This window comes from Psammomys obesus, unplaced genomic scaffold (genome assembly GCF_907164565.1).
Source record: "Psammomys obesus unplaced genomic scaffold, mPsaObe1.curated_primary_1811, whole genome shotgun sequence".
NCBI classification, from domain to species: Eukaryota; Metazoa; Chordata; class Mammalia; order Rodentia; family Muridae; genus Psammomys; species Psammomys obesus.
In genome coordinates, this window is record NW_026587216.1 from 51,959,225 (window position 1) to 51,969,579 (window position 10,355).

General features: G+C 37.2%; 1 protein-coding gene across 2 annotated transcripts in view; it reads left to right on the top strand.

Moving 5' to 3' along the window:
- Positions 1-10,355, top strand: part of Mms22l (MMS22 like, DNA repair protein) — a 123,459-nt gene that overhangs the window by 23,402 nt on the left and 89,702 nt on the right. For both annotated transcript variants that reach the window (XM_055603626.1, XM_055603627.1), the window contains exon 10: positions 1,122-1,184. In XM_055603626.1, the coding sequence (XP_055459601.1) occupies positions 1,122-1,184 (63 nt within the window). The remainder of the gene's footprint in view (positions 1-1,121; positions 1,185-10,355) is intronic.

Genomic DNA, 10,355 nt, shown 5'->3' on the forward strand with positions numbered 1-10,355 from the left:
AAGGCTGTCTTCACTGCTGACTTACTGTTCATGGTGGGGAGGGAGCTGGAAGGCTGTCTTCACTGCTGACTTACTGTTCATGGTGGGGAGGGAACTGGAAGGCTGTCTTCACTGCTGAACGTCACTGTTACTGTTACTGTTCATGGTGGGGAGGGACTTTGTGCTGCCAAGATCGTATGTGATTATGAGTAGTGAACATATCTTTTACTCATTAGGGTTTATCTGTAGTCCTCTGACAGTCTGATAGGAATCTGAACCTTGGTGGGTTGGTTAGTGGATTGATGGATTGGTTGAGATGGCCCTCACAGCCCTGGCTGTCCTGGAATAGGACAGGACCAGGGTGACCTTGAGCGCAGTGTGTTGCCTCCAATTGCTGGTATGTTGTGAGGCATAAGATACGCACCACCATGTGCATCTTTACTTTTTAGGCTCTAGCTTCGCTTTGTGAAGTTTAAATTACTTTCCGTACTTTTCTGCATTAGAAATCCCTTGCTTGCTTTTTTAAGTGCTTTGCTTCTGGTTGTGACCTGTATCCACATATCTCAGCCTCTAAGACCTGAGTATTCTGAGAGAACATCCTCTCAGAATACTTTTTGGTTAGAAAAGTGAGACTTTGTAATCTTTATTAAGGTTTATTGTAGCTTTCTTCCTTGCTGCATAGATTCATTCATAGAATTGGAATTGTCAGATAGATGAGCATTTGAAATGAAAGCATTATCAAATTTTCCTTACATATAAAATTACATAAGTTTTATTTTAATAAGGTAGACTATCATTGGGATAGTGCAAATAAAATGTATGACAGCTGTCTCGTAAGGAGAGTAGAGAAGACTGCTATATAAACTTAAAAAATACATTTTTCTTTTTTTCAGTTAGATTATATGTTTTTAGTATTTAAAATATGTGTAAACCTATAGAAGTACTACGTTTATAAAATAAGAACAGATAATGGTTTCTGTTAGAATAATTTTAGACTCATTTTTTCCAACCCTATATCAGCTAAGTTTCTACTTAAATTACACAGGTATTTTAACGATAGACTCACACACTTGTACTGTAATTTTAAATATGTGTATAATCAAGAGAAATAGTTTCAGCACAGTCTTGTGTTCTCTTTTCAGAGACAGATGGAGTCGAACTGGAGCTTTGCAGAAGAACTCTTGAGACAGTCCATCACTGTGCAGGTATGCAGCCCTTCATAGTATAAACAGAACCAAGCAGACAGAATGACTTAAATAACAACTTATTACAAATCTTAGAGTCTTTGAAGGGTCAACTCACAGTAATTCATATTAAATCCTTTAAAGATTTTTATTCTTAACACTGAATTTGTCAGTTAAAGGACAAAGATAATTATCTTAGTTGGTGACTTTGAAAGAATGTATTCAAAATAAGTGGAAGATGCTTTGGAGTTATAAGCTGTTCCTCAGCTGTATGATAGGAAGCCAGGCGACATGATGAAGGAGATAGTCGGTGGTATTGGAAATGCAGCTCTATCCTCCTCACAGCAGGAAGGTGACTTGCCTTGCTGAGCAATTTGTCTTACAGGCTTGAATCGCATCCGCACTGATAACGTCCTCGTTTCTGAGCACTCATTTCATACCTTATCATTTTTCTTTCTGCAGAGCTGTTAATGTAGTGCTTCATGGCCCAGAGGTCAGACTTGACCTCCTTTAAAATAGTTTTAAATGTACTGTGCATCTCATCTTTAAATATGTTGTAGCTCTGTAAAGTTCCATAATGTAAGTAACCCTTTATGGAAGGTTATGGTGTGGAATATTTTTTAATTTAGGGAATAAATTCCTTTTCTGTTAGTGTAGATTATTTAAAACTTGAAGAGGCGTAAATATTGTAATATAAGAAGATGGCTTTGTGTGTGAGTGTAGTTACAGAAGTGATATATTTGGCCATTAAGCCATCCCTCCACACCAAAAAGCTAAATATTTGAAAGCATTGTAAATGATTGAAGTTACATGTGATGTAATGTCTTCTAGTTATTATATGAACCTTACAGTATGAGCTCGTTATTTGGTAGAATACCAGGGAGTTAAGAATGTTAGGAGAGACTTATATTATTTTAAGATATTTCCCTTATTATTATAAAAACTATTTTTTGTTTCATTTTCTTAATTCAGAAATATAGGAAATCAAGGAGTAGTCATGAAATAAATACATAGTTCATTGGCCATTGTCATTTGTATCAGATATTAGATCATCCTTTAATATATTTTTAGAATTTTATGTATGAATATTGTATGTCATCCCCCTTCTGAGCCTTCCCCATTTCAAAATAAATTCATTTTTAATGACTCATAGTTTTGTTCAAACCAAGTACAAATAACTTCAGTAAAGTCTGGATGGCATTAGTTTCTAGTAACAGCTCTCATATCTGAGTCACAATCTGGGAACTTCAGCTTCCTCATTAAAGTGTAATTACTTGTGTACTTAAAATTTTCTTCTCCTAGCATTTTGTTTTTTCTCTTTTGTATTTAATAATTAAACATTTCCCATAAAACTATATGAATTTACAGAATTTTTAGGTCTTTATTATAAACTATTTCTTTTATTTTTATTAATTACAGTTTATTCACTTTGTATCCCCCTGTACCTCCCTCCCTCCTCCCCACCCATGTCCCTCTCCCAGTCCACTGAAAAGGGAAGTCCTCCTCACCTTCCCTCTGACCCTAGTCTATCAGGTCTCATCAGGAGTGGCTGCATTGTCTTCTTCTGTGGCCTGGTAAGGCTGCTTCCCCCTCAGGGGGAAGTGATCAAAGAGCAGGCCAATCAGATGATATCAGAGACAGTCCCTGTCCCCATTACTATGGAGGACACTTGTATACTGAACTGCCATAGGCTCCCTTCGTGGAGGGGTTCCAGGCCATCTCCATGAGTGGTCCTTGGCAGGAGTATCAGTTTCAGAAAAGACCCCAGTACAGGGAATCTTAAGAAAGAAGTGGGAGATAGTAAGACCTGGAGAGAATAGGAGCTCCACAAGTACAGCGACAGATCCTAAAAGTCTGGCACATAAACTATTTCTTACGTAGACATACCCATATTGGTCAGGGACAACATGAGAGAATTTGTCATAAACTCCTTTTTATAGAAGTACTTGCTTTTAATTAATACCCTAATACTTCATATACCCTACTCTCTTTGGATGGTGACTCCCTGTAACTGAAGACTGTGACACTTAAGGATTAGACCAAGGCTGCTTGCTGTTGGGTGCTCTTTTTCGACACTAGATTTCCTTTGCTAATACTGATTTTTAAATACATAAGTGTACTTTGACAGCATAACTGGCAATTTAATGGTGGTAGTTGAAGCTGTTTTTAAGATTTAAGAGGTGTAATCCTTAAAAACAGGTTGGATGACCAAACATCTCAGTTTATCTGGCCTGGGGTTTCAGCCACCAAACCAGGAAAGTCCTGAGCAAAGCAAGATTGACTCTGTCATCTTGAAACTTTTACTAATTGAAGATGCATTCTTTATCACTTTAGGTATTTTCTAAAGTCAAAGTAGTATCTTTCTTGTGGGAGAAATGGTCTTGTAATAATAAGTCTTCTGGATTTTTTCCTCAGGCATTCTTTCAGTGTTATATTACTATAAGAATGTGTGTATTATGTACTATATTATGTAGCATATAATGTATATTGTTACATCACGTTATATTAAATAAGTAGAGGGTACTTCTGGAGTTAAGATCAGTTTTGTGGCTATACATTTAGCTGGGTTGAGTGATGCATGGCTGTAATCCTAGCACTCAGGCAGAGACAGGAGAATCTCTGACTTTGAGGCCAGCCTGATCTACAAAGTAATTCCAGGTGAGCTAAGGCTGCACAGAAAACCCTGTCTTCAGATACCAAACAAAGCAAAAGAATCAATACATTTGAGGGAACTCAGAAGCCTATACCCAGGCTTTGAGAAGTGTCTGTCTTCTGGAGAACCTCTTTTATTCCTCATGCTTAAAATGTATATTACAAAGAAACATCACTAGTGCATCCTTTTTATATATATTTACTAGTTTGATTGTATGCTCCTGAAAGATCAGAATCTGACGGTGTTCTTGCATTTTTGTGTAAGCTCCAGCAGTGCCAGAGGCCATTTGCTTCGGATTGCTAGGTATGTTTGAAAAATAGACCTTGCAAACATTAGCAAATTTCTAATAAAAGTGGTAGAAATTCCACTGCAGTTCTATTTAGGCAAATAATGTTTCAGATCTTTTTTTCTTAGCCAAAGAGGATCTTCCAGATAAGACTTTCTAGATAATAAAGAGACCACAAATTATTTAGTTTTTTTTTTAATCTCAGTAGTTCAAAACTTCCAAATATTCTTTTTACTGATGATCTTATTTAATTAATATTTGTTAATCCTGATGTTAAATATTTGTTTTACTTTTAGAAAAGCATTTTTTTTTCTTTTGAAGAAGGGTGCTTTTAGTTCTACACACTAGTTTTTAAGTATTGTTTCCTTTTTTTTTTTTTTTTCGTTTTGAGACAGGGTTTCTCTGTGTAGTCTTGGTTGTCTTGGACTTGCCTTGTGAGTTCAGGCTGGCCTTGAATTCAGAGAGATCTCGTTGTGTCTGCCTCCCAGACTGCTGAGATTACAGGCATGCGCCACCGTGCCCTGCTAAGTACTTCATTGTTTCTAAGCACAGAAAAAATATCTCATTTTAAAAATTTAGAAGAAAAAGCATGCCTAAATTAAAATTATTTTATTATTAAGTATGCTTTAGTTTGCTTATAATGTGGTTAAGGCTGGACAGTGGGATATTAATCATCAAATTACTAATTTAAAATAATGCTTCTTGATTAGAAAGATCTTGATAGGACTACTGAAATTAAATGATGTCAGTCCCAAAGTTAGATTTAATTAAGCATCCTATAGTAAGTTGCCAGTTAGTTTGAAAACAAATCTTATATTGATTTTGGGTATTTATAACTATAAAGAAGACATTTTTTTAAATAAAAGTCAAAAGCTTTCTGGAACAAGTATAGTGATTATAAGAGAGAGATAATGGGTACAGTCATTAGATAGCTCTCATTCTGTCTCTCTTACACACACACACACACACACACACACACACACACACACGCACACATATCCCTTAGATAAGATATTCACAGGGCCTGTTAAAATCAGGAGTTGAGTAGCATGGCATTGTGTGTCAGACCAGCTGTAAGGCCATGTGGGAAAGAGCCCACAGGGCTTCTGGTCTGTTTTTGTTTTTGTTTTTGTTTTAAATATGGTGCAGTGGCATAGGTTTGCATGTTCTTATTAAGTGTGCTACGTAGATTTGGCGCTTAAAACTTGGCCCATAAAATGTGTGTGTTTACATAGTCAAATTGTGAATCTACTTCATTTATTGTGGTCTTCAGGAGTCAGCATTTAGGTTAACAGGTATTTTCCTTTGGCAGGTAACAAAATTCAGTTAATGCTAATGATAGTCTTGTGCTGATAATCTTTGGTTATGATGTTGTTTGTGTTTACATTTACCCCTAAGAGACATGGGCTTGGAAGGGTTAGGCTGCTTGAGTAGTTGGCTGGCTATAGGGAACGTTAGGTTAGAATTGGCATCTTCACATACAGTTTCCATATGTGCTTAGAAAGCACCTCTGTGTTATATAGTGTGTTTGTTACTTCCCTATGCAGAGTATGATGAGGAGCCTCAGGCACAGAAATGAATGAACTCAAGTGTTTTTAGGTGTTTTCACTGTGTCTCTTTTGTGGTTATGAATTTGAGCAAATATGTCTACTGCTTCCTCTGTTTCTGCCATGCTGTGTGTTCTTGCCTTAATTGTGTGGACCTAAAGATGAAAAGTCTGTTCTACCTGCCATTCATCTATGCACATATACTTTTTCTTTGTTAAAATTAACCCTTTTTTTTTTTTTTTACCTTTTTAAAAGGTTTATTTTTTATTCATGTGTAAATTTGTGTGAGTTTATATGCACTTTGTGCATGTGGATGCCCGCAGATACTAGAGAGTTTTGGATCCCTAGAGCAGGAATTAAGCCAGCTAGCAGCTGCCTTCTACTGGTGCTGGGAACTGAACCCAGGTCTTCTCTAAGAGCAGTGTGTGCTTCTAAGTATTGAGCCATCTCTCCAGCCCAGAACATGTACTTTTTAACAGAATTTAAAAAAAAAAAAAGATGAAAAATGCTTTAGAATAAGGGAACAGTTAAATTTATATAAAATGAAAATACAGAGTAAATATAACAAATGTTGTGTAATTGGATGTTAGCTTAACAAACAAACATCTTTTATTCATTACATTCAGCTGACTAGTTATCTATCCTTCCAGAACAATGAATAATATTTTGAAACCATTTTATTTTAATTTATGGCCACTAAAAGTCAATATTTTTTTTTTAATTTAAAATAAAAGCAACAACAACAGATTTCTAGCTGGTATTGGTGGTGCAAGCCTTTGATCCCATCACACAGGGAGGCAGAGGCAGGTAGATCTCTGCGTTTGAGGTCAGCCTGGTCCACAGAGTAGGGCTACACAGAGGAAACCCTGTCTCAAATAAAAATCAAAAACATACAAAGATTCCTCAAAATCTATATTTAATTTCTTTACAGTTGTATATAACACAAAGGACATAGGTTCTGGACTCCACAAGAATGTGGATTAAATCTGACATTTACTATAATTTTTTTCATTTTTCTCTTGTTTTTGATATAGAATAGTTGTGTAATAGATTTAAGAGGTGTACCTTTCTTTTCATCTTTCCAAACTGTCCACCTTTTTTTTGTGTGTATTACATGGTAAAACAAGTATCGGGTTCTAATAAACCTATCAAGATGAACTTGACTAGCCACTTTCCCTCTTTCTTGCTCACATGGTAAGGTTAGTATGCTCTAATTCAGCTCAGCTCAGTATTAGGCTGTAAACATCAGGATGTGCTTAGATGTAGATTTGCTTTCATAATAAAGTCATAATAATGGACTTGTTAGTTAAATGAGTATACAGATATTTAGAAGAGATAGTCTCAGACTCAGTCTTAGATTTGTTGCTGAAACATTTACGGAGGCTTTTTGATGAATGAAATATTGTACTGGCCCTTGAAGACAGTCTAGGCCTGAGAGGACTTGTAGATGCTTGAAGTATCACACACACACACACACACACACACACACACACACACACACACACACACACACACACAAGTCTTAACTAGCAGTCCACTCTAGCTAGATTTTTTGCAAAACAAACAAGGACAAAACCAGAACAAAGACAATGTATTCTAATGACTTAATTTCTGTAGCATACTATTTACCACAAGTTGAACCTAGCCCACTAAACTCAAGAGTCTTGCTTGGTGATTCATTAAGAAAATCTACCTGGCAAATGAAAACTCCTCTGTCTTTGCAAATTTGTATCTTTTAATCTCACTTTTCTTTTGTAGAGTGTTACTGTTTCTGCCAGAAACTAATTTCTTCTACAGATACCATGTAGGGTACCTTCTCACTTGTTCAAGGACTTACTTTATATTCTTCATCCTCTTTTATTTGAGATTCTGACATGTCCAATGTGCTCTTGTTTCAGGCATCACTGACTTACATATTGTTAATTCTAAGAGTCCTTATTTTTCCTCATTTTCAAATTGTCAATAACATTCAACCCTGGTCACCATTGGTTTTATTTGAAATATTTATCTTGGTTTCCATGATAACTAATTTTCTTCCCATTTCATTGGGCATTTGTTTTTATAGATTCTTGTACATTCCTTTATTCAGTATCTAAATGTTAGAATTCCAAAAATACCTATTTTTTTCATTCCTCATTTTTTTTAAAATTTTTTATTAATTACACTTTATTCATTTTGTATCCCCCCATAAGCCCCTCCATCCTCCCCTCCCGATCCCACCCTCCCTCCCCTTTCTGCATGCATGCCACTCCCCAAGTCCACTGATAGGGGAGGTTCTCCTCTCCTTTCTGATCTTAGTCTATCAGTTCTCATCAAAATTGGCTGCATTGTCCTCTACTGTGGCCTGGTAAGTCTGCTCCCCCCTCAGGGGGAGGTGATCAAAGAGCAGGCCAATCAGATTATGTCAGAGGCAGTCCCTCTTCCCATTGCTATGTAACCCACTTGGACACTGAACTGCCATGGGCTACATCTGTGCAGGGGTTCTAGGTTATCTCCATGAATAGTCCTTGGTTGGAGTATGAGTCTCTGGGAAGTTCCCTGTGTTCAAATTATCTTGTTCTGTTGCTCTGCTTGTGGAGTTCCCGTTCCCTCCAGCTTTTACTATTTCCCACTTCTTACATAAAGTTCCATTTACTCTGCCCATCAGTTGGCCATCAGGCTCAGCATCTGCTTTGACAGTCTATACTGCAGAGGCTTTCAGAGGCCCTCTGTGGCAGGTTTCAAGGTTGTTTCCTGTTTTCTTCTGGATTTCAGAGGCCCTCTGTAGCAGGTTCCGAGGTTGTTTCCTATTTTCTTTTTCTTCTGATGTCCATCCTCTTTGCCTTTCAGGATGGGGACTGAATATTTTAGTTAGGGTCTTCTCTTTTGCTTAGTTTGTTTAGCTGTACAGATTTTAGTGGGTTTATTCTATATTGTATGTTTATATGAGTGAGTATATACCATGCGTGTCTTTTTGCTTCTGGGACAACTCACTCAGGATGATCCTTTCCAGGTCCCACCATTTACCTGCAAATTTCATGATTTCCTTATTTTTCATTGCTGAGTAATACTCCATTGTATAGATGTACCACAGTTTCTGCGTCCATTCTTCAGTTGAGGGGCATCTGGGTTGTTTCCAGCTTCTGGCTATTACAAATAAAGCTGCTACAAACATGGTTGAGCAAATGTCCTTTTTGTGTACTTGCGCCTCTTTTGGGTATATGCCTAGGAGTGGTATGGCTGGATCTTGAGGAAGCGCTATTCCTAGTTGTCTGAGAAAGCGCCAGATTGATTTCCAGAGTGGTTGTACAAGTTTACATTCCCACCAGCAGTGGAGAAGGGTTCCCCTTTCTCCACAACCTCTCCAGCATGTGTTGTCCCTTGAGTTTTTCATCTTGGCCATTCTGATGGGTGTAAGGTGAAATCTCAGGGTTGTTTTGATTTGCATTTCCCTAATGGCTAATGAGGTTGAGCATTTCTTTAAGTGGTTCTCTGCCATTCGATATTCCTCTACAGAGAATTCTCTCTTTAACTCTGTTCCCCATTTTTTAAGTGGATTACTTGGTTTGCTGCTTTTCAGCTTGTTTAGTTCTTCATATATATTGGATGTGAGTCCTCTGTCAGATAAAGGGTTGGTGAAGATTCTTTCCCAATCTATAGGCAGTCGCTTTGTTTTGATGACGGTGTCCTTTGCTTTACAGAAGCTTTTCAATTTCATGAGGTCCCATTATTGATTGTTGCTCTTTGAGCCTGTGCTGTTGGTGTTCTGTTCAGGAAGTTTTCTCTTGTACCAATGAGTTCTAGGGTATTCCCCACTTTTTTTTCTAGCCGATTTAATGTGTCTGGTTTTATGTTGAGGTCTTTGATTCACTTGTACTTCAGTTTTGTGCAGGGTGATAAGTATGGATCTATTTTCATTTTTCTACATGTAGACATCCAGTTGGACCAGCACCATTTGTTGAAGATGCTATCTTTTTTCCATTGTATGGTTTTGGCATCTTTGTCAAAAATCAGGTGTCCGTAAGTGTGTGGGTTTATTTCTGGGTCTTCTGTTCGATTCCATTGATCCACCATTCTGTTTCTATGCCAGTACCATGCAGTTTTTATAACTGTTGCTCTATAGTACTGCTTGAGATCAGGGATGGAGATACCTCCAGAAGATCTTTTATTGTAGAGGATTGTTTTAGCAATTCTCGGTTTCTTGTTATTCCATACGAAGTTGAGAATTTTTCTTTCCAGGTCTGTAAAGAATTGTGTTGGCAATTTGATGGGAATTGCATTAAATCTGTAGATTGCTTTTGGTAAGATGGCCATTTTTACTATGTTAATCCTGCCAAGCCATGAGCATGGGAGATCTTTCCATCTTCTCATATCTTCCTCTAATTCTTTCTTCAGAGACTTGAAATTTTTTTCATACAAGTCTTTGACTTGCTTGTTTAGGGTTACACCAAGGTACTCTATGTCATTTGTGGAAATTGTGAATGGTGTTGTTTTTCTAATTTCTTTCTCAGCCCTTTTGTCCTTTGTATACAGGAGTGCTACTGATTTTTTTGAGTTAATTTTGTATCCGGCCACTTTGCTGAAGGTGTTTATCAGCTGTAGGAGTTCCCTGGTAGAGTTTTTGGGGTCACTCATGTATACTATCATATCATCTACAAATAGTGATAATTTGACTTCTTCCTTTCCCATCTGTATCCCCTTGATCTCCTTCAACTGTCTTATTGCTC